The sequence below is a fragment of the Pituophis catenifer genome, unplaced genomic scaffold (assembly GCF_029215685.1).
Source record: "Pituophis catenifer annectens isolate HBS135680 unplaced genomic scaffold, rPitCat1.0.hap2 SCAF_1, whole genome shotgun sequence".
Taxonomy (NCBI): domain Eukaryota; kingdom Metazoa; phylum Chordata; class Lepidosauria; order Squamata; family Colubridae; genus Pituophis; species Pituophis catenifer.
In genome coordinates, this window is record NW_027256881.1 from 180,041,668 (window position 1) to 180,068,624 (window position 26,957).

The 26,957-nt window shown below is 43.6% G+C and overlaps 1 protein-coding gene across 1 annotated transcript in view; it reads right to left on the reverse strand.

Annotated features, from left to right (window-relative positions):
* The window catches only part of BMPR2 (bone morphogenetic protein receptor type 2), a 104,630-nt gene extending 85,520 nt beyond the window's left edge, over nucleotides 1-19,110 (reverse strand). The window contains exon 1 of the mRNA XM_070933238.1: nucleotides 18,985-19,110. Coding sequence (XP_070789339.1) covers nucleotides 18,985-19,060 — 76 coding nt within the window. The 5' untranslated portion in view covers nucleotides 19,061-19,110. The remainder of the gene's footprint in view (nucleotides 1-18,984) is intronic.
* Between the last annotated feature and the right edge of the window lie 7,847 nt (nucleotides 19,111-26,957).

A 26,957-nucleotide genomic window follows, 5' to 3' on the forward strand; every position in this document is an offset into this window, starting at 1 on the left:
TGATAAAAAGCCCCCCTGGCCACAGCCGTCATATGCTCTTCCAAAGACAGCCGTGTATCCAGGAGGCCATCCAAGCTGCGAGCCCTCTCTGTGGGGGCCAACGACTCGCCCCCAAAAGTCAGCGATGGTACCAACTGACTATATCGGGATGCCGGAAGCCACAACCATTCGGTCTTGGACGGGTTGAGCCTGAGCCTGTTTCTCCCCATCCAGATCCGCACGGCCTCCAGGCACCAGGACATCACATCAAGGGCATCATTGGGGTGGTCCGGGGTGGAAATGTACAGCTGAGTATCATCAGCATACAGGTGACACTCCACCCCGAAACCACAGATGATCTCACCCAGCGGCTTCACATAAATGTTGAACAAAAGGGGCGAACCGACCCTTGTGGCACCCCACATACAAGGGGCCTCGAGGTCGATCTCTGTCCCCCCGTCATCTTATTCTGCCTTCAGGTGTTTTGGAGAATAGCTAACTCCCTCTTCTTTATGGCAACCCCTCAAATATTGGAACACTGCTGTCATGTCACAAATAGTTCTTCTTTTCACTAGACTAGACATACCCAATTCCTGCAACCGTTCTTCATGTGTCTTAGCTTCCAGTCCCCTAATCATCTTTGTTGCTCTTCTCTGCACTACTTGTAGAGTCTCAACATCTTTTTTATATCGTGGCGACCAAAACTAGACAGACAGTAATACTGGAAGCATATCAATTTATTTATTTCCTTGCAATTATAAATTGTCTTGTCACATCTTTTCTCATTAACAAATGTTATTAAAAGGCCTAAGCTTTTGTGAGCTGCAACAAAAACTAATGCCTCTTAATAAAACATGCTAGTTGGAAAAAATGTAATCGAATTGCTGTTGATTTGCTATCATAGAAAGTTGCTTTCTTCCTACAATGTGTTTTTGAAGGATTCTGGGTGGGGTTGCAGGTCTGGAGAAGATGAAAGATATGAACTATAAAGAGGGATTCCAAGAAGCAAGAGAGGAGTCTAACGCAGTTTAAAGCAAAAAAGACAGGAAGAAGTAGTTTTCAAGGGAGAAATCTAGTTGGTTTCTGCAAAGAATGTTCCAGAAAAGCCAGCAAAGGGGAAGAAGCAGAGATGAAAATCTAGGGATCTCTAAAGGATTCCAGATATCAGGGCATCAAGAGAGAAAAGGTAGCACCTTTTGAAAAAGCAGATCTATGGGGCTTTGAAAGGACAATCCAAAGATAAGGAATAATGGGTCCTTCAGGTCAAAGCAGGAGAAGAAGCAATGGATGGAAACTAATCAAGGAGAGAACCAATCGAGAAATAAGAAGAAATAGCCTGACAGAAGAATTAACCAGTGGAACAGCTTGCCTTTAGAAGTTGTGGATGCTCCATCACTTGTTGTAAGGAAAGATTCGACAATCATTTGTCTGAAATGGTATAGGACAGTGATGGCTAACCTTTTTGCCATTGCATGCCAGGAGAGGGGGGGCGGGGGAGGATCGCGCACTCATGTGCCCATGCGCATGCGCACGCAACCCCTCTCCCTCCTGCTTCTGGCACATGATGGCCTGGTAGGCCCATTTTTCTTTCTTACCTGGCTCCAGACCCTCTCTATTTATCTGGGAAGGGCGAAAACAGCCTTTCTCACTCCCTTGGAGGCCTGAAACGGCCCATTTCCCAATTCCTGGTGGGACAGGAAGTGACGTTTTTTGCTGTCCCCAGCCTCCCCAGCCTCTCTAGGAGCCTCTCTAGGAGCCTCTAGGAGCCTCTCTAAGAGTCTCTGGAGGCTGGGGACAGCAAAAAAAGTCACTTCCTGTCCTACCGGGAGTTGGGAAATGGGGTCTTTCAGGCCTCCCAGGGAGTGAGAAAGGCTGTTTTCACCCTTCCCAGATAAATAGAGAGGGTCTGGAGCCAGATAAGAAAGAAAAACGGGCCTTCCCAACCCCCCCACAGGCCCTCCAGAGGCAGGAAACAACCTGTTTCCCTACTTCTGGTGGGCCCAGAAGGCCCAAAAATCAGCTGGCCGGCGCGCACATGTGCCCCAGAGCTGAGCTGGCGTGCCCACTAATATGGCTCCGCGTGCCACCTGTGGCACGCGTGCCATAGGTTCACCATCACGGAACTAGGCAAAATGGACTGAAACATTTTTAAAGTCCAGAAGAACAACAGGATAACATTTAGAAGAAGTTGCACAAATGCGGTCAGCCCCACTAGATAGAGGAGACCAGGAAATCAACTCCAGATACAGGGAAGGATAAAACTACTTTTTTTGAGATTGGCTATAAAAAATGAGTCGGCTTGTACCAAATCCCCTCCCCCCCCATTCTAATGAATTAGAGAGGTGTTTGCCCGAGCCAATATTACCTTCTTGTTCTGAGCTTTAAAAATGATTCAGCCTCTCTTGTCTAAATAATGGTTCCTGCATATTTCCATGTATATCTTCCTTACTCCATGCGACAACTAGGAAAGGAAGGACTAGGATTCAACTAGTAATAAAAGATATGTGAAATAATGATTATCACTGCATAAATATAAATTGTTTATTTCTGGTTTTGTTGATATTGGAAAAAAAAAACCAAAATGATTGTTTTCGAACGATGTTTTTTGTCACACAAATGAAACCAAATCATTCTGGTAACAAATAAGAAAAGGGTACAGAGTGCATGAATAAAAGCCAAAAATGAAACATGAAGAGAAAAAATGACGCAAAGTTTAACATTCTGGCAACAATATTTTGTTCTTAAAATTCCAGTAAACATATTGTTTCCTGATATCAAGAGGGAAATACTGAGAATATAGTATCATAAATTTCCATAAATTCAATTTAAATTAGAATGCATTTATGCCATCTTCAACATGTGTGTGTGTGTGTGTGTGTGTGTTAAGTCTAAATATATTTGCAGTTTTTTTATTTTAGCACTGCATGTTGTTCCAGACGTACTAGCAACTTGTTTTAATTATTTTATTCAATAAATATTATAACACAAATAGTCCCAGTGCAAAAATCAAAACAGGAACATTCTGTAGGGTTTCAGTTTAGTCTAATGCAAAAATAAATAAATAAATAAATATCACATTTGAGACTTGAAATTTAACTTTCAATTTACATTTTACTTTTTACAATTTTATAACGGAAGTTAAGGTCATTTTCTAGATTCATTGAGGCTTATATTGTAGGAAGTGCTATTCAAAATATCTGATTGAACCAATCAGATTGAAAAGGATGTCTAAGATACTAAGTAGTGGTACAAAATTGAAAAAATAATTTGTATCTGGGAATATAAAGGAGGAGAGGGCAACCGCATGATTCAAGAAAAAAGCTGTGTTTGCTTTAAAACGGACGCTGTCTTACCTGAACGTCCTTTCTCGGTGCGCTGCTGGAGAATCCAAATCTTGGGTAGTTCCTCAGCTTGATTGCCAGACTGGGTGAATGTTTCTTTAAGAAACGTCCTTGGCCACTCCTCCCTTGCTTGGCTAAGCTCCAGTTCATTCACAAAGTCAAACAGAAGGTGGTGCTGTCAACAACAAACAATAAGAAAAAACAGAACAGTCCTGGCCAGAAAGCAGCCGAAGGGATGGGTTGGATTCTCCAGCAGTGTGCCGAGAAAGGACGTTCAGGTAAGACAACATCCGTTCTCCAGCGCGCTGCTTGGAGAATCCAAATCTTGGGATATACCCAAGCTAGTCAGGAGTAGGGTGAGAGGCTGCATCATCCCGGAGGGGAACAGCCAGGACAGACTGCAGCACTCGACGACCAAATGAAGCTTCAGCCGATGCAAAGGAGTCAATTTTGTAATGGTGAACAAAAGGTGTTAAGGTAGTCCATGTTGCAGCCCGACAGATGTCAAGGATGGATGCCTGGGTAGCCCAAGCAGCTGAAGTGGCTGCGCTATGGGTAGAGTGAGGGAGGATCCCCCCTGGCAGAGGAGTCCGTCTGGTGCGATACGCCGTCACGATGCAGGCCTTGATCCAACAACCAATTGTGGATGATGAAACTTTCATGCCCAATGTAGAAGGATTGAAAGATAGGAACAAGGCTTCAGATTTACGGAACGAAGCCGTCCGCTTGAGGTACCTCCGGAGAGCCCTCTTAACGTCCAAGGTATGCCATTGGTGTTCAAGATGATGACTCGGAGCCGGGCAAAAGTCAGGTAGAATCAATTCTTGGGTTCGGTGGTACAGAGAGTTTACCTTGGGCAGAAAGGAAGGATCTGTACGGAGCACCACTTTATTGGGATGGAAAACACAAAGGTCGGGTCGCACAGACAGAGCCGCCAGTTCAGAAACCCGTCTTGCCGAGGTAATCGCCACTAGGAAGGCAACCTTGAGAGTCAGACAACGAAGAAATATAGATGCCAGGGGCTCAAAGGGAGGAGACATGAGAGCTGTAAGTACTAATGGCAAGTCCCAAGTTGAGTATCGATGGACAGTAGGAGGATGGAGATTGGATGCTCCCCGTAAGAATGTCCGTATATGGGGGTGCTGGGTCAAAGGCCGATCGTCCACAGAAGACAAAACTGTGCTAAGGGCCGCCACCTGATGCCTCAGGGTATTAGGAGCGAGGCCACGGTCCAGACCCTCTTGCAGAAACACGAGAACCTCAGAGGGAGATGCTGTTGTGGGGTCCCAATGGGTCTTGGAACACCAGGTGCAAAAGGAATGCCAGGTGATGTCGTAGATACAGTTTGTTGAAGCACGTCTGGCAGATTGCATAGTGTGGATCACGGTAACCGGAATGTTGTCCTTCCTGAGGCGGATCCTCTCAAACGCCAGACGGTCAACTGCAACCATTGCGGGTCTGGGTGCAGTATGACCCCCTGGCTGAGAGATATCCTGTCATTGGGAATGTGCCAGGGACGCTCCACCAAAAGGCTCAGGAGGTCCGCGTACCAGGGGCGACGCGGCCAATTGGGGGCGACCAAGATGAGATCCGCTTTCTCCTCCAACAGCTTGCGAATTACCCGAGGGATGAGAGGGATAGGGGGGAAGGTGTAGAGGAGGCTCTGTGGCCACTCGCTTCGAAGCGTGTCACAAGTTTCTGTTCTGGGAAAGGGAAACCGGAAGAAGAATCGGGGAAGCTGGGTGTTCAGTTGGGTTGCGAAAAGGTCAACCGTTGGAAGGCCGAACTGCCTCTATAGGTCCCTGAACAAGGCCGGATCCAGGCGCCACTCTGCCTGATCTATTTGAGTCCGCCTGAGCCAATCCGCCCTGACGTTGTCGACGCCGGATATGTGTTCGGCTGTCAGGGAGAGAACGTTCCTCTCCGCCCAAAGGAGCATCCTCGTCGCCTCTTCAATCAGTTGCCTGGAGCGGGTTCCCCCTTCCCTGTTGACATGGGCTTTCGTTGTTGTATTGTCCGTTAGGACTAGCACATGACGCCCCTTCACCGATGCTCGGAAATGAAGGAGAGCGAGGTGGACTGCTCGTAGTTCCAACCAATTTATGTCGTGTTGTAAGTCCCGAGTGGACCAGCGGCCCTGGGCGACCGATGACAGCAGATGAGCGCCCCAGCCAAACTGACTTGCATCCGTCGTTAGAATTATCCGACTGGGTTCCAGAAAAAAGGAGCCCTTCCATATGGACGGGGAGGTCCACCATCTCAGAGACAACCGTATTGTAGCTGGGAGGACAACTGTGATGTTTGAACACGCTTGGAGGGATCTCTGATAGGGTAGGAGGAACCATTGAAGAGGACGATTGTGAAGACGAGCCCACGGGACAATCGAGATGCAAGAAATTAGTTTGCCGAGCAGCTGGGACAAGGTGATCAAGGGAACTGATCTGAGAGACAGAACCTGATTCACCAAGGAATGAATGCTGTAAATCCTGTCGGGAGACAGGAAGACATGACAACTGACCGAGTCTATGACAGCTCCTAGGTGGAGAATGCGAGTGGTGGGCAAGAGCTGACTTTTGTTGAGGTTTAGAGAAAACCCGTGCTGCTGCAAAAGACGAGAAACTGTCCTGAGATAGACAACAGCCTGATCTCGAGCGGCAGATAGAATGATGATGACGTCCAGATAGCACATGACCCTGATTGGGACCTGTCGCAGGGACGCAGCCAAGGTCGCCAGTAGCTTTGTGAAGGTCCGAGGGGCGACGAGAGGCCAAACGGCATGACCCGATATTGGAAGTGCCTGTTGGAGTAGGCAAACCGCAGGAAACGTCGGTGTGAAGGACAGATTGGGACATGCAGGTAAGCCTCCTTGAGACTGACGTCATAAAGTCGCCCCGTCGAATGCCCTGCAGAATCGACTTGAGCGACTGCATTTTGAAGTGATGATATCTGACGAACTTGTTGAGAGCCTTCAGGTCTAAAATCCCTCTCCAGACCTCGGAAGACTTTGGCACGAGAAAGAGGAGCGAGTAGAAACCGGATCCCCGTTGATCTATCGGCACAGGCTCGATGGCACAGATGTCGATCAGATGTTGAATCTCTGCGTCCATCAACGCTCTCTTCTCCGGGTTGCCAGGAACCGGGCATCGAAGGAAGCGGTTCGGAGGACTGGAGAGGAAGTCCAAAGTGAGGCCGAACCTCACAGTCTGGAGAACCCAAGCGTCTGTTGTAGAAGAAACCCATTGGGGCAAGAAGTGGAGAGGACGACCTCCAATGGGTAGCTCTGCAGTATAGTCACTTGCCCCTTCGGAATGGCCGGTTGGAGGCCCCACGGAATTGTCGTCTGGTGTTAGGCTGACCTCTGCCCCGATCCCGGTAGGAAGGTCGTTCAGTGGCCCGATCGCCTCCGTGAGAGTAGTATTTGGAAAAATAGGACCCGCTGGGCCCAGACTCAGTCTGAAAGGGCTGCCTTTGGTTATAAGGAGCAAATCTCCTATCATGACGTTTGTAAGAGGAAGGCATAACTTTTCATTTATCCTTATCCTCCACAAGTATAGGGTCTAAGGCTTCTCCGAAGAGAAGGGAACCCTTGTAGGTAGCAAATGCCAGCTTCCACTTTGATTTGAGATCGGCCCTCCAGTGGCGGAGCCAAAGAAGACGCCGAGAGGTGACATTGGAGACAAGGGCCCGAGAGGAAAATTTAGCCGCATTCAAGGACACGTCTGCATAGTACTCAGTGGCTGCCACAATTTTATTTATGTCATGGTGAAGCCTGCTGTCATCAGGTGGAAGCCGCTCCTGCAATTGGCGCAACCAGATAAGAGATGCGCGAGCAAAGAATGAAGTAGAGGTAGCTGACCTGATGGCCCAGGCAGCCGCTTGATGTGTCTTGCGGAGAGACAGCTCAGCCTTTCTGCCCTCGGTCCTGAGCCCGTCGAGCACATCGTTAGAAATCACCAAGGACGACGTCAGTTGGGCCACAGGGGGGTCCACAGAAGGTAAGTGTATTAGATCCTGTAAGGAAGGATCTGAACAATATAACCGCTTATCGAGTCCGGTAGGAGCAGAAATGTAAGCAGGTTGGGAGACTTGGGACCAAGACCTTTGAACCACGTCTGTGAATAATTCTGGGCATGGAATAAAATCCTGATCCGGCTTTTGCAGGTGAAATAAATCATCATGAGGATTAAGATCCGTCTGTTGAGATGTTTGAGAGGATGTTAACCCCATGTTAGTGGTAATCTTGGAGCAAGGACTTAAACATGGAAGGACGAAAGAGTCCCGTAAAAGAAGGTCTTTCCAGAGCTAGGTCCTCGTCGTCAGACAATTCCCCTTCCTCAGACTCCTTCTCCTCCCAGAAAGAGTCTTCAGTCAGAAGGGACTCAGGACGATGGGAATAGGCACGTTGCGGATCGCCATACAATGGAGCCAAGGGGGGGGAGCCAGGACCGGGCCCTGAGACCCTTGGTGAGGAGCAGAAGTCAGGATGTGAGAAATAGTTTGAGATACAAGATCCTGGATGTCCCAACATAGAGCGGGCTGAAGGCCCTCCGATGGATGAAGACCAGCGGCCGTAGGCGTAAAGGTAGCCTCAGGAGCAGACCGACCTGAAGGCTGATTGGCTGGGACACTGGGTCCTGGAACCACGGATGGAAAAGCCACCTCTCTAAGGTGTTGGACATCCGAAGGACATTGAGCAGCTACAGAATGATTTTGAGTCACCTGAGTAGGCCTGTCCGGAGACATCTGGCGATGAGATGATTGAGCCCTCTGCTGGGCCAGAAGATACTGTTTCTCGAAGGCCTTGCGTTTCCTTTCCTCAGCCCTATCCGCTGCGGCAGAACGAGTGGTAGGATGAGGGCTGGCAGACCTAGCCCTGACATCCCGATGTTTGGAGGCCTTGGCAGGTGCCTTTGACCATTTCCTGGCCTCAGGAGGACTATAGGCCTGGTCAATTTCCGATGACATGTCAGACTCAGCCATTGCGAGGGATGCAGACAAGGTAAGTAATTGAAGAATTTTATAACAACAATTGATGAGATGAAGAATCAAGTGATTAATTTTTTTTTTTTTTTTTTTTAGGAACAACAACAACAGAGGCAGGAATTCAAACTGCTATGGTGGTAAGTCAATAAGTAGCAGCAAAATATGTTGGCCAAGAAAGGTGTCAAAACACCCCAGAGCCGCTTCGCATCAACAGAGAAATACTAATTCCCTCACAGTCTGAAGTAAGGCTGCAGACAACGCCACACAATGCAGTAAATATGATGGACGACTGGGAGATCCGCAGAGGGCCCTTGCTGAGACAGGCAACAGGCGGGAAGCCTAAACTGAAAGGAAACAAGCGCGCGGCTCAATTTTAGCTGCCGAGCGCCCTTGCCGCCGAGCTTCCTCGTCCCAATAATGGCGGGAGGCTGAAAAGAATATAAAATGGCACGCGGTTCGATTTTAGCCGCCGAGCGCGTTGCTGCCTAGCGCTCCTGTCAACGTAATAGCGGGAAGCTGGAACAAATCAAAATGGCGCGCGGCTCGAATTTAGCCGAGCGCCGTTGGAGATCGAGGCAGCCGTCAGATAGCAAACAGATGGCGCACGGCTCTCCTATTAAGCCGCCCAGCGTCACAAGCCGAAGGTAAAGCGAAGCCGAGAAAAAGGAGTTTGTGGACCAATGCAGGGACTCCTGGCCGCCAAATTTAAACGCTGGAGAGGTGTGGATGGCGGAGGTGGGAATTCTGGTGATCTGGACCCCAACGCAACCGCTGGTGGCAAATACAATCACTCGGAGTTTCCAGACAGGTAGTGCTCCGAGGAATCAAACAAAGCAAAAGGAGGGGAGCCCCCTGGTAGATCCCCAGGGAGTACTCACCCACCGCAGCAATAACAGACTGGAGTGTCTACAAAGTCCACACCTCTCGAAGAAGGAAGTAAGTAGAGTTGGAAATCCAAATTTTGGAGAATTCTTCAGCCAAATTGCCAGAGCCAAGGAAAAAACCAGTCTCTTGCTTTGACTTCGTGAATGAACTGGAGCTTAGCCAAGCAAGGGAGGAGTGGCCAAGGACGTTTCTTAAAGAAACATTCACCCAGTCTGGCAATCAAGCTGAGGAACTACCCAAGATTTGGATTCTCCAAGCAGCGCGCTGGAGAAATGGCAACTACTCAACCCTACTGCACAATGTATTCTGGATCACCTGTTTGGAATTCCATTGGAAGGATTAAACAGCATTAGTATTGTATGCATGCTCAATGTAAATGTATTGTCAATGTATCTATGATACTGTAAATGTCAAGCACAGACTCATGACCATTTATTTAGCAACTGATTGAAGTTAAGACGGCACTGAAAAAGTGATTTACGACAGATTCTCATACATGATTGTCACAGCGTCCTCATAATCATATGATAAAAATTCAGGTGCTTAGCAATTGGCATGTATTTATGATGGTTGCACTGTCCCAGGGACACACTATCTCCATTTGCGACTTTCCCAGGGCTTCCAAGTCAATGGGGAAGTAGATTCACTTAATGACCATGTGATTTGTTTAACGACCAAAGCAAAAAGATTGTAAAATCAGATGACTCATTCAGTTTATGTTATCTGACACCAACTAGATTAATATCACACTATTTTTAAAAGTAATGTTGAATTTTAGAAGTATAAAGTAATAAAAGGACACAGGTTTTACTACATGGATAAAATGAGGTCTTTTCAAGTGTGAATTGAGTATATGGCCTTAAAATGTATCCCAGCTGTGTGAATCCATTTAAAATTAAATTGCGAAGCATTTCCATACAGCCACTGACTTTGTCTAACCACCCTCTGACACATTTTTGTGCTGTCTTGCAAGTATTCTCACTGGTTTCATCTTATACAGCTCACTAATCTTCATGAACTAACCAGCATTCCATCCAGCTAATAAACAGCTGAGTGAAAATATTCTACTTTTTGTTAATGCCTGATTGCTCCCCCTCATTGTTACTTTGCTTTCACATTGGCAGGAGAAAATCGTAACTCTATATTGATGGTTAAAACAGCATGGTGACTTGATTTCAAATGGGAGTGAGGCCAGCTGAGAATTTTTGCTCATGGGAAACATACCATTTTGTAGCTCCAATGTCAATGCTACAGAACTGTCTTGCAATGTTTATTTCCGGTCAGAAGTTAATCAGGCCAGCAGTTAAAACCTGACTCTACTACTATGACTGTATTATGGGAACAGAGCAGGATAGGACTGATCAACACAAATATTATACATTTAAGAGTAATCTACAGCAATAGAAATGCTGAATAGTACAAAAATAGGAGGAGGAGGTGACCATAATACAATGAAAATTCAGGATCCATTTAATGGTTCTTAACTGGCAAAACAGAATCAACTCCAACTTCAACCTCTCTAGTAATCTAGAGAATGAACTGATTGAAACTGATCTATGATGTTATTTTACCTTGTGGCTTCTATAATTCCAATTATGCTTCTGGCTGAAAAATAATTGTTTATCCTCATCATTGTTTGCTCTTCTGGCAACAAAATAGGGAAAAAAACAAGTAAATCACTATTTCATTCTATGGGTTTAAAAGAAATTATCTAGTTGGGGAGACAAAATTCTAATTAGATGAGAAAGTAGGTCTACTCAAATGAAAAGCATATTGAATTACATTCTTTCAAACTCTTCCAAGATATATATTACTTAGCTTGCAGCAAAAATACCAATGTTAGAATATCTGCAGCAATTACTCTAAATATTATCTGGATAAGTAAATTATACTAGACTAGAGCATTTGGCTTAAAACTATAAATGAACAGGGAAAAATGCTGACAAAAGTGACATAGATTTTCTCCATGATGATCCATCCCCAACCTTATCATTTGATCTCTCAACTGTGTATTCATTGCTATAGTAACCAAATCTACAAATTAAGATAAAGGAGAATGGAAAAATTATATGAAACATTTTACAAATTGAGTTTTCATGGCAGTAGTCCTCAGTTTAGGAGAGCTATTGGAATTTCCATTGCTAAGCAATGCAGTCATATAGCACGATGACTTAGCAACAGCAAACCCAGCAGTCCCTGTTACCATTGTTAAGTGAGGAGCACACAGCTTGTTTAATGAGGACCTACATGACCGTGACATGGGAATCCAGAAGCACATCACTGAAAAGTGTCCCAAACAAGCAGGCTGGCATGCAAGCGAATGCAATGGAGTAACAGCAGGCAGGGTACAAGCAGGTGGATGGGTGCTATGAAGTATGGGTAGTTAAGCACTACAGAGTACAGTATCCCCATATACTTGGGGATCCTCAAAAGAAAAAGCGGCAGGAGCAGCTTGCAGGAGTGACTTGCAACCGCCCATTGGATTCTCTACTAACTCTGTGCGAAGTCAGTAAATAAGATTATAAATTGTGATCATGTGACTATGGGATGCTGTAACTGTTGTAACTGTGAACCAGCTGCCCAAATGCTTGAATCATAATCATGTAACCTTGGGGATGCTGCAGTGGATGCAACTTCAAGAACCAGTCATAAGTCACCCTTGTTCAGTACCATTTTAATTTTGAAAGGTTCCTAAATAATAATTAGAGGACCACCAGTATAATCTGCCTTTAATTTTAGGAAAGAAGGGAAACATTTGTACAGAGAGACATACTTAGAAATGAATTGCATTACAACAGACTACAGACTATTGTCAAATAAAAAAATGTCACATACAGCATTAACACTGCAGAACAAGCATTTAAAAAGCTAAACGTTCTATATCAGTGATGGGGAACTGCGGAAAGGTCACGCATGCCCGCCCTCGTTGGGGCTGCGCTCCAGAAAAGCTGAACATCTGAGTTTTAGTGTGCATGCACGCCTGACAATCAGCTGGCCAGCGCGCATCTGCTGGCCAGTTTTTGGCACTACCACGCATGCAAAGTGATCCTGCTCTGGAAAAGCTGAACTTCCAAGTCCTGGCACGCATGTGCACCCGACAATTAGCTGGCTGGCGCGCAACTGCACACCAGTTTTTGGCACTGCTGTGCGCATGAAGGACAGCTGATCGTCACATGCACATGTGCACCAGGAACCCGGAAGACAAACAGGCAAGGACACGCATGCCAGGCAACATGGCTTCGCATGCCATTTGGGGCATGCGTGCCATAGGTTCGCCATCTATATCATCATACATGGAAGATTGTGTGACCTATGAATTCAAAAAGAGCAGTAGACAGATACAGAAGGGAGATTGAAGAGAGAATCTGTAAATTACTGAACCACTATTTCGATTCCTCACACCACGTTTTGTGTAAGATTTTATATACCATGTGTATTTATTTATTTTTGAACCCTGAAATAAGTACTTGGCCTTATTGCCATGTGCTCAAAACCCCAATTAGGCTTATTATCAGGGGATGTCTTATTTGGGGGAAAACAGGGTATAACAATGCCAAATGAATAGGGAAGTTTTTGAAAAAAAATAAAAGGAAATTGAATCAGATACTTAACAGAAGATAGAAATAAAAAACAAAAGATTATAAGGAGAATTTACATTTAACGTGTTAAATGTGGACTATATTAAAGCTAATGGGTTTGTTAGAATATTAGAATATTCTAATTAACATTTATAATGAATAAGGCTCTAGAGCTGTGATGGTGAACCTATGGCATGCCTGCCAGAGGTAGCATGCAGAGCCCTCTCCGTGGGCATGCATGCTGTCGCCAGCTGCTCTTCTGGGTTCTGGCGCGCAGGAACCTGGAAGACCATCTGGCTGCCACACATGCACGTGATGTAACCTGGAAGACTAGCTGACCACTGCACGCATACACACCGGCCAGCTGCTCTCTTCCAGGTTCCAGCGCTCTGCCATGCGTACTCCAGTTTCGGCACTCAGTGCCGAAAAGGTTAACTATCACAACTCTAGAGTAATCAAATTTCGGGAAATGGACTGGTTCAGAAAGAGAAAAGGAATGAGACAATTTATATTGTAGTGTATCTGTTCAATTTACAGAGCAAATGTTATAAGAATGTTTATAACAGAAGAGATGATAGAAACAAAACAGGAGGCTAAAAAGTAATAATTTAAGACACGTAACAACATTTCATTATCTGAAAGTAAAGAAAGCTTATTATGCATTAAGCAAGAATTGACTTAATGGTTGACTCAGCCTTCCATCCTTTCGAGGTAGGTAAAATGAGGACAGTTTGTGGGGGCAATAAGCTGACTTTGTATAAGAAACAACACCGCTTAGTGGGGGGCGAAAGCCCTACTAAACAGGTATATACAAAAGTATGAAGGCTATTGCTTAATGCATTGTAAGCCGTCCTGAGTCTCCGGAGAAGGGCGGCATATAAATCGAACCAATAAATAAATAAATAAGAAGGGTCAGAAGTGAAAACTCTTAATACTAAAAGTTTGAAAAGACAATGTTAATGTCAACTTAGTGAAGTGAACTAACAAGTGATGGTAAGAAATTAAGGTGATGATCAGTCTATTTACTTGAGCTCAAGTACAGATAAAGATGGGCAATGTGCTAAAAAATTAAAGAGGAAATTCATCATACCCAGGAAAGCAATAACAACTTAGTCATTTCTATGACAACAAGGATCAGAAAAATTAAAATAACAGCCTTTCTAGTAGCAGTGCACAGCTCTGAGAAATGACATTAGGAAACAGTGAAAGAAGATTGATCCCTTCAAACTGTTGATTTAGTAAACATACCATGGAATTTTTAAGGATTAGATGCACGTGATAAAACAACTTTTGCTATACAATCTTGACAAATAGTTTATCAAATGGTAATTAAAACCATTCTCAACTAAAATACAAGTGGTTCTAGCAGACTAACAACTGAATTGGAATATATAGTTATATTTATGGTAATATACACAATTTATAGGATACATAATGTGTAAATTCATTTACTTGTATTCTGCTTTATTCCTATGCACTAAGAAATTCATTATAGCAGTAATGCAGGTCTTTCATTTGAATAATCCATTATTAATAAGCAAATCTAGTAAACCGAGTCACAGGTATATATCCCTACTCTAAACATTCTGAGACTTAATTTTTTTCCAAATGAAGTACAGGTAGTCTTCGACTTACAACCATTCATTTAGTGATCATTTGAAGTTACAACAATACTGAAAAAAGTGATTTATGACCATTTTTTACACTTACAACTCTCTCGTAAAACTATTTTCTCTAGCAACTATCATGCAACATAATACCTCTGCTTATTTAAATGGAAAGTCAGAGGACAATTTTTAAATCAATTTAAAGTGTATGGAAACATTTAAGAATAAGGAAGGGAAAGATTTCACAATAAGTTGTACATTACAATTCTACATAAGCATCAGACAGTTTTCCACATTGCAGTCACAAGGAAACCAGAAGCTTCTGCATCCATCTCAGCTGTGATTAACTGGAACAATGACTAATCAAAACAGATTATAGACTACCATTTGAAGTTGGCTAGTGTTCAGATGAAAGAGTTCAGATGAAACAACAACCACAGTCAGAAATAGAAACCAACGCTTCTTAAGCAACATCTAAACAGGTAGGAAAATGAGGTGTGAACTCACTTAGGTTTGTTATTTACATAATGTTAGCTAATGACTATGAAAATAATTATAGAATTTTAAAACTAAAATAAACTGCCATAAACCGTTGGTATGTATCATATGAGAGCCATTTTGGTGTAGTGGTTAAAGTGTCAGGCTAGAACCTGGGAGATAGTGGGTTCTAGTCCCATCATAGGCAATTCTGCTTAGTGACCTTGGACCAATCACTCTCTCAGTCTAAAGATCCCAAGATCCATGAAGAATTATGTATATTTGATAAATTTGCATATGCATCAAATATATGGTGTCTAGACAAATTTAGTGAGGAATCAATGGGTCTTTCATTTCAAAGTAGTCCTTGACTAATGACTAATTGAGCTTGGAATAATATGACAGTCATTAAGTGGTTTACCAAGTGACTCTGCCTGATTTTATAACCATTTTAGCAGCAGTCATTAAGCAAATGTGGCAGTTGTTAAATGAGCTGACTATAACCAATCTGCGTTTTTGCCAAAAAATAAAAGAACAGAAACTGGCAAAAAATGCTGAAAATCATAGTCATGTGACCATGGGATCCTGCAAATGGCTGCAAATGCAGTCCAGTTGCCAATCACCCAAAATGTGGACACAGTACTTCAGAGTGTGTGTGTGTGTGTGTGTGTGTGTGTGTGTGTGTGTGTGTGTGTGTGTGTAACTTTGAAACCAGGTCATAAGTAGCTCTAGGGAAGTCTGTCATAACTTCAATCACTAGGTGACCAGTCATAAATCAAGAACTACCTGTGTTTAAAAGTTACTGTCAGTACAGTTACTGACTCTTGTCTGTAACTGTAATATTCAAAACTTCAAAATTTGTTCTGGGGAAAAAGTACTCAGAGGTCTGATTGCTCTCCCCCTAGATAAAACTCATTCTGAATGTTACAGACCCACACTGATTTTCATTTCAATATATAAACTTAAGGTTTTTCTTTTCTCAAATACTTAGAGAAGTACCTGAAATTTAAATTTTACTCAGTTACTGGATGCATTACATTTTAATATATATCATGCACCCAAAAAATAAGCTATCAGAAACAAACATTTATATCACTTTAAATGTATGTATTATGAAAAAATGGCTAAATTAGTATTCATACAAAAACTACTTATTGATTTCCAAGTTCAGAGTTGAAAAAAAAAATTTTTCACTTTTTTTTCTAAATCAGAGATGTCACATAAACCACAAATGTTCTTGATAGTACATATTCCCAATTTTAAAAGTTTTTAAATTTTAAAATAACCAGTGTTATTCTTTAAATGCAAAATGTATTAATATGAAAATATGTCCCTCTAGTGCAGGAAATACATAGTACTGTACATGTTTATGGTTGCATTGATTTCCAGGAGTTGAGAAATAATAGTATTTTACAAGTAAGAATTCTAGTTTGAAGATTTAATTCCAATAATAATTTTTTAGTTTTTTTCTTTCTGGCTCCTCAAACGTAACATATATAAACATCTATATTTGGCAAATATATTAACAAATTTAAAATATCCATTTATGTTATGTTATCCTAAGTAGAAATATTTGTGAACATAGCTTATAAATCTAAGCCTAAATATGTCTAAATACATACATTTTTCTTAAATAAGATTGATATAAAACATACTGCATTGATTTATGTGATTCAATAAGACAGAAAGCTAAATTTCAACAAAAGAACTAAAACCTTCCATTAAATACATCTGGGTAAAAGAAAATAAGGCCAGAGGAAAGCAGATGTTATTCATGTAAATATATATTAAAGCACATTCACTTTAAAAGTTTTTTTTTAATAGATAGTTTAGTCAAATCACAGAAAGGATAGGAATTGTGAGCATTCAATTAGCTCATCTGAAAGATCAGTATTTTTGACCTATTTCTACTCCAGTTGATTATCAAAATTCCAGCCATCAGCTGCATTATATTTGAGCATTCTAAGCATCTTAGAACATTAAGAATCTGAGAAAATTAAGAACTTTTGCCTAAACTTTACATCTGTTTAAAATAAATCCTCAATCCCTTTTTCCTTTTTTTATCACATGGTAAATTTGAGAATTAGAAACAATCTGACGTTAAAAACAACAGAAAAGCATTTTAAAAATATATTCTGAATTAAAAATTAATTTGTTTACATTGCTATTGTAAATATTTTCAGATATTGTAAAACTATATTGATTATTCAGTATTAGAAATTGTGAATTTACATATATTAAAGCTACTCTGTAGAAAGTCAATAATTATTCTGAATGGTGGTTTTGGCTGAGTTTCAAAAGAAAGTACTTGTATCTATGTAAGAATTGCTTGGAAATTTCCCAACTCTGAGCTTAATAATATATGTCTGTAGATGGTGACAGTAAATAGTTAACACAGTTGATAATACCCCTTTTTCCATTATATGTAATAGATCAAGGATATTGTATCTGTTCATTTACTACAGAAATCACAAAAATAAATCTTATCATTTTGCTAATCTGTGCAAATTTGACAGGAAAAACATATTTTTCCCCAAATTATTTTATTTATATCACTTCAATAAAAATGTAAGTTTTGAAATTTTTACAGAAAAAGCCTATAAAGTTAGCAGAGATAGGAATAGTGGGCATCAACTTTAAATGCCAATGACACAAAATATTCCACATAAGCAAATATTCCATATCATTTTAGCTCAGTATATTTCAAAAAGAGAATTTTTTAAAACCAAGTGAAAGTAGAACTTCAACTGTGCTTAATATTACAATTAATATTACAATACTGAGCATAGCTAAGAATTGTCTATATTTAATTATTTTATATTTACATAGAATTAAAATATGATTTTTAAAAATATGATTTTTACCAAGTCCCTAATTTTCAGTTAAACCACATCATTAAGATTATCCTTCTAATATTGTTGCAAATGTTTCCAAGAAGTATCTCTTGTCCTATACAAGAATTCTATATGCCATTAAAATAATAAGAGGAAAATAAAAAGAGGTTGTCATTTCTAATAGTGAATATTTGTAATAATGTAATGCATCCTAATAGCTGGAATGAAATCTTCATATAAAAAAAAGTGAAGACGCAATACTTTGGAGTATAAATTCTCACTCCTAGACCAACCTATGCCAAAATCAAAATTACACCTGAAGTATATATGAAGAGAATTTCCATTTCTTTTAAAATGCCCAAAATATTAGCAATTAAGAAAGCACATGCCAACAAAAATTGGCCAAAATGCACATGATATTTTATCTATAAGAATATAGATTCATTCTTAGTATTTCATTCTAGAATTGACAGATTCACTTAATATGCCTAGAGCAGTGGTCCCCAACCTTTTTATCGCCGCGGCCCGCTGAGCCGGCGCAGGGGTGGGGCCGCGGCCCGCTGAGCGCGCGCAGGGGTGGGGCCGCGGCCCGCTGAGCGCGCGCAGGGGTGGGGCCGCGGCCCGCTGAGCGCGCGCAGGGGTGGGGCCACGGCCCAGGAGCCTTTGCGCAGGCCCATTGCGCACGGCCCAGGAGCCTGAGCCTTTGCGCAGGCCCATTGCGCACGGCCCAGGAGCCTTTGTGCTGAAGCGTTCCTGTCCCCCGGCCGCTGCGCGGCCCGGTGCCAGGTACTTCACGGCCCGGCACCGGTCCGCGGACCGGGGGTTGGGGACCACTGGCCTAGAGTATATAGATATATATAGATATATATTGTTACATTTTTATACGTTAATGATCCTGAAAAACCACTGATCATGTCTAATGGCTATGAACAAAGATTTATGCACAACTAATCAATTTCTAATCACATTGTTTGTTTAGAAATATTGTTTGAAAATATGTATCTTAATATTTTAAAATAAAAATATTTTTAATGAACACAGGCTGCTCATCTAAAATACTGCAAGACAAGTACACACCTTTGAAGACAATTTCCAAGGTATTTTTGAAAGCCCTGAGCCACACACCATTTCTTTAGAAAAAAAAATGAATGTGGATGTGATCCACAGAACTGAATCAAATTATTCAAATCCACCATTTATTCCTATGGACTTTATCAGAAATTCACTGGTTTAAATCCAAGTAATCCAATTTAATCTGTTTGCAGAACATGCTGTCATGTTACACCCACTGGCTACTTACCAGCCGCAATGCTGAGTTGTAAGGTGGCACTGGAGAATAAGAGCACCAGTAAAAGGTGCTGCAGCAAGTCAGTCATATTTGGAGGAATCCAGCTGTGTATAGTTTAAAAAATGCTGACAGGAGGAAATCTTGTCTTCCAAGAATCTTAATTTCTCAGTTTACAATCCAGTCTGAAAGGGCAATTGGTAAATAAGAGGAGCTGTTTGAGCTTTTACTCCATTAAGCAAATCTGCCTTCATGGTTCAGGGCTTGGCCTCAGAAGATGTTTTTCTCAAACCGACAAGCATGTTCTTTTTCTTAAGACGATGGTCATTATTGTAATATTTAAATTAATTCCCATGTCTCTTCAGAGGGTCACCACACCACTCAGGTTTCAAATGAATCATATCCAGAGGTGAAAAGGACACACACGCACATACACAAATAATCGATTGTCACCACCAAAGGGCAGATGTAGACAGATTTAAAGGCCAAGATTTAAGATAGGGAAAACAGGATCCAAATCTTTGTGCTGTATCTTTCTTAAGGAAGGGCTATGTCCTGTCACTTAGAAATAAGTCATCTTCTTTACAGGGAATTTTAAGGGCCCATTGCCCCATTACGTGTCATCAGCCTCGAATTAAATTTAACACACTCGGCGTCCACTTGGCTTTACACGCGCACCCACACGCACGCAAGTAAAAGGAAATAGCTCCAACCAAGGAAAAGGGCTGAAAGTCCTGGCGTTCCTATGAAGCAGCAGCAGCAGCAGCAAATCAGGGCTTCGCAGTTCCTGGCTCCGAGCAGCCCCGGCGGCAAAGAGGCCTTTCCTCTTAGGCAGCCCTTGGAAAAATGCACTTTCTTCCCGTCTGCCCCCTCCTTCCTTTCTTGGCCCCAGCGGGGAGAGGGGAGGGGAGAGCCACTTCTTCCACCCTCTTCCCTTCCCTCGCAAGAGCCCGGTTCGCCAACGGCCCGAAGCCGAGAGGGAACCCGTGACCAGCGCTCCCGCGGAGGCCAAACCCTTTCGCCCTCATGCACCTTCACTCACTCACGACCCTGCCCTCTTTCCTCCACCCCACCGGTCAGTCAGCTGCCCCTCTGCCCTCCGGCTGAAGGGGACCTGCCCACGAAGGCTTCGTGCAGGGGGATTCTCAACGTCGCGTCGCCTCCCCGCCTCCGGCAGCTGGGCTTGGCTGGCTGGCTGGCTGGCTGGCTGGCAGCGGCTCCCCTTTTCTCAGTCCAGACACAAAGGGGAGTAGCTGCTAAACTGCCAGTCTGAGCGCCTGGCCCGTGGGCGCCGCGAAGCCCCGCCCCGCCCTAGCCTGCTGCTGCTGCTGCCGCTGCTGCTGCTCCGCTCCGCTCCACCCGTCTGCTGAGCTCGAACTCGCCCTTCTTCCTTCCTTCCTTTCCTTCCCTTCCTTCCCGGGACCCCTCCGATCCTTCGCGCGCCGGTCGACGCAGCCTCTGGGTGCCTCGGGCATAGAGACGGCTCTCCTGCCCGAGCTAGAGCGACCCCCTCAGCCGGCCGAATCTCGCGGCCGTCGCTCGAGGCCTTTCCTGTGGAGTTGCGGGAGAGCCGAAGAAGAGGGGCCCGGCAGAAGGTTCTCTGCGCCCCTCCTGCACCGCCATGTTGCCAAGAATTGCTAGTTCGGCGGCTCGAGCCCAGCTGCGCGAGGGAGGGGAGCGGGGAAGGAGGCGAGGAAACGTTGGCTTCTTTCTTGTTCTGGCGAATGCTGCCGCCGCCGCCGCCCGGTGTTTTGCTTTATTTGCTGAATCGCTCGTGGTCTTGGGAATGCTTTACAGCTAGCGAAGCCAAGATCAGCAAATAAAATAAATGCTCGAATTGGGCGCATTTTTATACGTCGGGAGTAAAGCCTTAGTCCCTTCAAACGATTGATTGTAACAAGCTGTGTTCTGTCTGGATAAAGCCCTTCTCGGCCTGTTTTATTTAGGGAAAGCGAGAGAGAGATACGTGCAATCAGAATATTACTGTAGTTCAGAAAGGTGAGCAGAGGTGGAAGCTTTGCATTTGCTTTTTGCAGTGTTTCTCAATACCTTTAAGATGTGCAGATTTCAGTTCCCAGAATTCCCTAGTCAGCATGCTGGCTAAGGAATTCTGGGAGTTGAAACCTGCACATCTTTAAAATTGCTGAGACTGAAAAAAAAAAAAAAGCAGGACTTCTGGGAGTTGAAGTCCACAGGTTGTAAAAGGGCCACATTTGCGCACCCTGGTCTAAAGTAGTGGTTCCCAACGTGAGGGGACAATTTGAACCTTGTTTAAAGCTTTTAGGCTTCCTCCACGGAAGTAGGAGTTGACTTTTTGAACAGTAAGAATTATATATCACGGGCATATCAGGATTTTAGAGATGCTTAGGTGAGGCCTGGCCAAAAAAAGGTTGGGAACCACTGGTCTAAAAAAAGGATGGCAAGTGCCTGTAATGGCATATGGAAAAGATTGGGGGGGGGGAATGCTGCCTAGGGAACATTTAGTTAAGAGAAGAGGGCACCTAGCCTGCAACTGGATGGTGGGCAGAGCAAGAGGCTCAGAAAGGAGCCTCCCTATTGTAGTTTCTCAGACTGTAAAAGAGATGGTGGGAGGCTTGTACTTTCAGATTTGTAAGATTCTGTTAATATTGCTTTACAATAAAGTATAATTAGTTTATCTGCTTGTGTTGCCTATGTGGTCTACCTGGTAAGACTGACAGCTCCCATGGTTAAGAAAGATAAAACCCAAGATAACAAAAGGGATAGGGGTTTTGTTTTTAACATGTAATTGTAAAAGAATGATAAGCAGTTGAGAGGTTTCAGAATATCTGCCCTTATTTTTCATGGCTGAGAGTCCAAATAGGGTCCCACACAACAACCTTCAGTTACCGGTTTCTTCTGCTGAAATAGCCTGGAAAGGAATCCAGCTTGAGAAATAGTTGTGTGGGTTTCAAACTATTCCTCAGCTTTTGTAAACCATGTATGTACGTGCAGAACCTGTTTGCTGTGGCATTCCCTGTACTTGGTGGCCTTGATTTATATTCAGTAGAGTTTGCTTGTGATACAAAGCTTGCCACCTTTCTCACTTCTATTTTGTGTGGTTTTTTTTAATATCTATGGTCATTCAGCTTATAACTAATTAAAAATACCAAGACTCCCTATTAGTAAATACTGTATCAAAAGTGGGTTTTTTTTTTCAAAAGGCAACTGGACTATGTTTTTGCCTTTGGGAAGAAATCATTTCACTTCTCATCCAAGAAGCTTCATCAGTTCTGAGTGGATGGTGGGAGCAACTGAAGGATTAATTCTGACAGGATGCTGGGGGGGCGGGGGGGAGGGAAATGGAACGATTATTTTTTTTGCAGTCAACTGGTCATTAGCAGTTTCTTGGACCCGTTGAGGCCACTTGGGGGTTTATCTGTGCCCCCAAGGTTGCTTCTTTACTGCTTTCCACACTGCTGCCCCATAGAACCATCACTTCTTTCCACCGGAAAGTCTTTGAGGACATGTGGTTTTTATGATTTTGTTTAAATCCCTTTCTGTTGACTCCCTCTGTTATTTGACATCATCTTCATCCACTAGTAGACAGTGAGGAGAAAACGTTTTCCTATTCCTTCTGTCACATGACTTGGAGGGCAAATACTAGAACTGTCAACATTTCACTTGATTTAAAAGAGGGAGAAAGGAAAGGAGCATGCCTTAATTGGAACAGAGACAGATACCCAAGAGGTATTTGTCTATAGTGAAGCCAAACAGGCAGACCCTAGCCCCACTCTTGCTGACAGAAGATGGGAAATGCTACCTTTGATGCAGATCAAGAAAAGAAGATGGGAAGATGCTTTTACAATAGAAGCAGAGCAGGCTGAGGTGTTGTGCATTCTTGTCCTCAAGAAACATCTACTGTAGTGAGTTGTCCTCAAGCAGGAACAAGGAGGACAGGATGTGCAGAGGAGCCCATAGAGCAGTGATGGCGAACCTTTTTGGCATTGCGTGCCAAAAGTCTGAGCGCGTGAGCGCTATCACACTCCTGCGTGCCGGAACCCATAATGCAATGCGCGCCCCCCTTTACGCATGGGTGCACGACACCCCCCACGCTCCCTCTACATATGTCCCCACACTGCGCATGCATGCCCCCCTAATGCCCCCCCCCCACTTTTTCCAAGTGGGCCAGCATACCTCTTACCAGAGGACAACTAGGTACCGGCCCGTTCCCTGGTGAGACAGCTGTTCCCCGCCTGGCACATGGTGCTGCCAAGATGATGGGGCCGGAAGTGCCCCCAAGGAAGATCTGAACGCACGGCTTGCCTGGGCTCCTTCCCACTGGGAGCTGCAGGCCGAGCAGGTGGTGGACGGGGACTGGCTGCACCTATCGCCACCTAAGTAGAAAGCCCAAAGGGGCATCCCAGATGCGTATACTGCCCTCAGCGCTTCCCCGACACCTGCCTGCCACCACTGACACTGAGCACTCGGCAGCTGGAAAAAACAGGAGCCACCATATTCGCCCAGCTCCGCCCCGCAATTCTGCTCAGCTCAAGTTCATGGAAATCATGTGGTGGCCCTTGAAACTGTAGGAGGGAACTGGCTCCGAGACCAGGAGGCAGCCTTTGGCGGAACCAGCCTGATGGGGAACTGAAAAGAGAGGGGCTTTCCCCTTCTTCCGCCTTGCTTGTGGGCTGTGGGGTTTGGGGTGGCTCTAGAGCCAGAATTCGCTTGGCTGATGATCGGGCAACTCCAAAGTTTCCTGGTGTTCGTTCTCTTGCCTGTCTTCTTTCCCTGTTTAAAAGAGCCATGCTTGTAGGGGGGAGAGATCTGACTAAAGAGCTGTGCTTTAGCTGTGCTAAAGAGCTGCCTCCTGCCTTCCACAATCTCCAAAGTTCCTCCCCCATCGAATCCTAGCTTTCTCCTGCCTTCTCCGATCTCCAAAGTTCCTCCCCCATTGAATCCTACCTTTCTACTGCCTTCCACGATCTCCAAAGTTCCTCCCCCATTGAATCCTAGCTTTCTCCTGCCTTCCACGATCTCCAAAGTTTCTCCTCCGATTGAGTGCCTCCTGCCTTCCATGCCTCCTCAGATCTTTGCAGTTTCTCCCCCCATTGCATGCTATCTTTCTCCTGCTTTCCTGCCACGGAGAGGCATCTGCAGAGGGTAGAACCTGCAGAGATCGGGGAAGGGCCTGCCTCCGTGCATGCGTGGCAGAGACTGGAAGACCAGCTGGCCGATGAGAGGTGCGCGCATGTGCGGTAGACCTGGGCTGAGGCGACGGCTGGCGTGCCGGCAGAAAGGGCTCTGCGTGCCACCTGTGGCACGCGTGCCATAGATTCGCCATCACGGCCATAGAGCATGTGACTGAGTTTTTAGATTCAGATCTGCTGACAAAATTTATAGGCTTTTGAGTGTCCTATTTCATTGCTCAGCCCAGTTCCCCTCTACATCCCTGCTATGGTAGTCCTAGCTATCACCTAGGGTTTTGAAGAAAGAGAGAAACAAGAGAGTAAAAGAAAAATACTTCCCCTTGGCAATTGGGAGAACTCTTCTGTCTCTGGAGTCAATTTTTTTTTTCATGTTTTGAGAAACGCAGTTTTTGAACGCAGAATCTTTAATTAAATTTACTCATTTTTTTCATGTATTCAAATATTTTCTGTGCCTGCTGATGGTTGAACTAAATAAGGTTTTGTGATTAAAATTTTAGAATGGAAATTATAGTGAACTTTATTCATTTAATATGGCTTTTTTTTTTTTAATTTGATTTATATGCCGCCCTTCTCCGGAGACTCAGGGCGGCTTACAATGCGTTAAGCAATAGCCTTCATTCTTTTGTATATTTTATACAAAGTCAGCTTATTGCCCCCACAAACTGGGTCCTCATTTCACCTACCTTAGAAAGGATGGAAGGCTGAGTCAACCTTGAACCTTGGAGAGATTCGAACCAGCAGAAATTGCAGGCAGCTGTGTTAATAACAGGGTGCACTAAAACACTGTACTATCAAGGCTCTATGGGATTGATGACCATTTAGTAAGAAAATTATTTTGTGAAGAACACATTTTTGAAGTAATTATTCTGTTGAATATTAGGCAATTTAGAGAACAACATGGATATGATTTTTACAGCAAATACATTAAAATTAGTGAATGAAAGAGCAGATGGAAGCTTTTGCACAACTTTATCTGGTGCATCAGTTGTGCCATTTCCTAGATTGGACAGGCCCTTTAGACCCGTCTGGTCATGGTCCGGTCATCTTGTGGCTCGATTACGGCAATGCACTCTAAATGGGGCTGCCTTTGAAGACTAATCAGAAGTTCTTGAAGTTCTTATCAAGATAGAGATAAGAGCCTTGATAGTACAAGGGTTTAGTGCACCCTGTTATTAACACAGCTGCCTGCAATTTCTGCTGGTTCGAATCTCTCCAAGGCTCAAGGTTGACTCAGCCTTCCATCCTTTCTAAGGTAGGTGAAATGAGGACCCAGTTTGTGGGGGCAATAAGCTGACTTTGTATAAAATATACAAAAGAATGAAGGCTATTGCTTAAAGCATTGTAAGCCGCCCTGAGTCTCCGGAGAAGGGCGGCATATAAATCAAAAAAAAAAAAAAAAAAAAGTTCTTAAACGGCCCAGAAAACCATGGTATGAACAGTGATAGGCATGTCTTGGTATGCCAGTGTACAATGCTTCATGAACTGCACTGATTACCAGTTTGCTTCTGGGTGTGATTCAAAATGCTGGTCATTATCTATAAAGCCCTATGTGGCATGAGGTCTGATTATTTGAGGGATCACCTGTCTCCAGTAGTATTTGCTTTGCAGATTCAATCACGCAGAGTAGCATGGTCCAGATTCCTTCAGTTAAGCAAAGTCATCTATCAGAATGCCAAAAGCATGCTATCTGTAGTAGTGCCTCTTTGGAATGCCCCACTCTGCTGTTGTTCAGAAGAGTTGTGAAGATTTGCCTCATCATCCAAGCCTTCGGTGAGGGAAAATGAGCCCTCTTGCTTCTTTTCCATTTGTTCTCCAATTCTTCCTATCCTTTGTCTTTTTTTCCTTTTAATTGTTTTTATTTACAATGTGAGTCATTAGCATTCATAAATAACTATTTAGTTAATACTTTTTGAACTTAATATAATGTGTTAATAGGAAAATTCCAGTTCACATTTTCCTTTCCCCAGTAGAGGTTGTATCCTATTATACCTCTGCTTGCTAATCACTTCTTCCAAAGACAATTTCATTCACTACCTATTGTTTCTGTGGATGGACTGGAACCCTAACTTCTGTAAGAGAGTTAGAAAATTTCTTTCAACCATGATGCTTTATGCAGAAAATTTAGGCCTAAAAATTTATGCAGGAAATTTAATCCTTACTACCAGGGATAAAATCCTGTTACCTTCTCAACTGGTTCGGAAGTGCACACACTGTACGTGTGTGCATCACATGCACGCTTGGATCTTCTGCGCATGCACAAACCCTTCTATGCATGCACAGAGGGTAAAAAACAGGTTACTTCCTGGTTTTAATGACAACTGGGCGGGTGGGCGGAGCCTCGTGTTGCCATCGCTACTGGTTCTCCGAATCACAAGCCACCATCGCTACTGGTTCGGTCGAACCAGGAGCATTTCACCCCTGCTTAGGACCCCACCATTTTATAATTCAATTTATACCACACCTATTGTTGATTCATACACACACACACACACACACACACACACACACAGCGCATATACCTGTGTGTTCATACTTGCTTAGAGATAATATTTAATATGTTATTACGTCATCTTTTTAGTAATTTACTCAAAATTGTTTTAAAATCCTTGTTTTCATTGTTTAGCAATAGCACTAGCACTTAGACTTATATACCGCTTCACAGTGCTTTACAGCTCTCTCTAAGCAGTTTACAGAGTCAGCATATTGCCCCCAACAATCTGGGTCCTCATTTTACCCTTCCTACTCGGAAGGATGGAAGGCTGAGTCAACCTTGAGCCTGCTGAGATTCAATCTGGCAAACTGCTAGCAGCCAGTGAT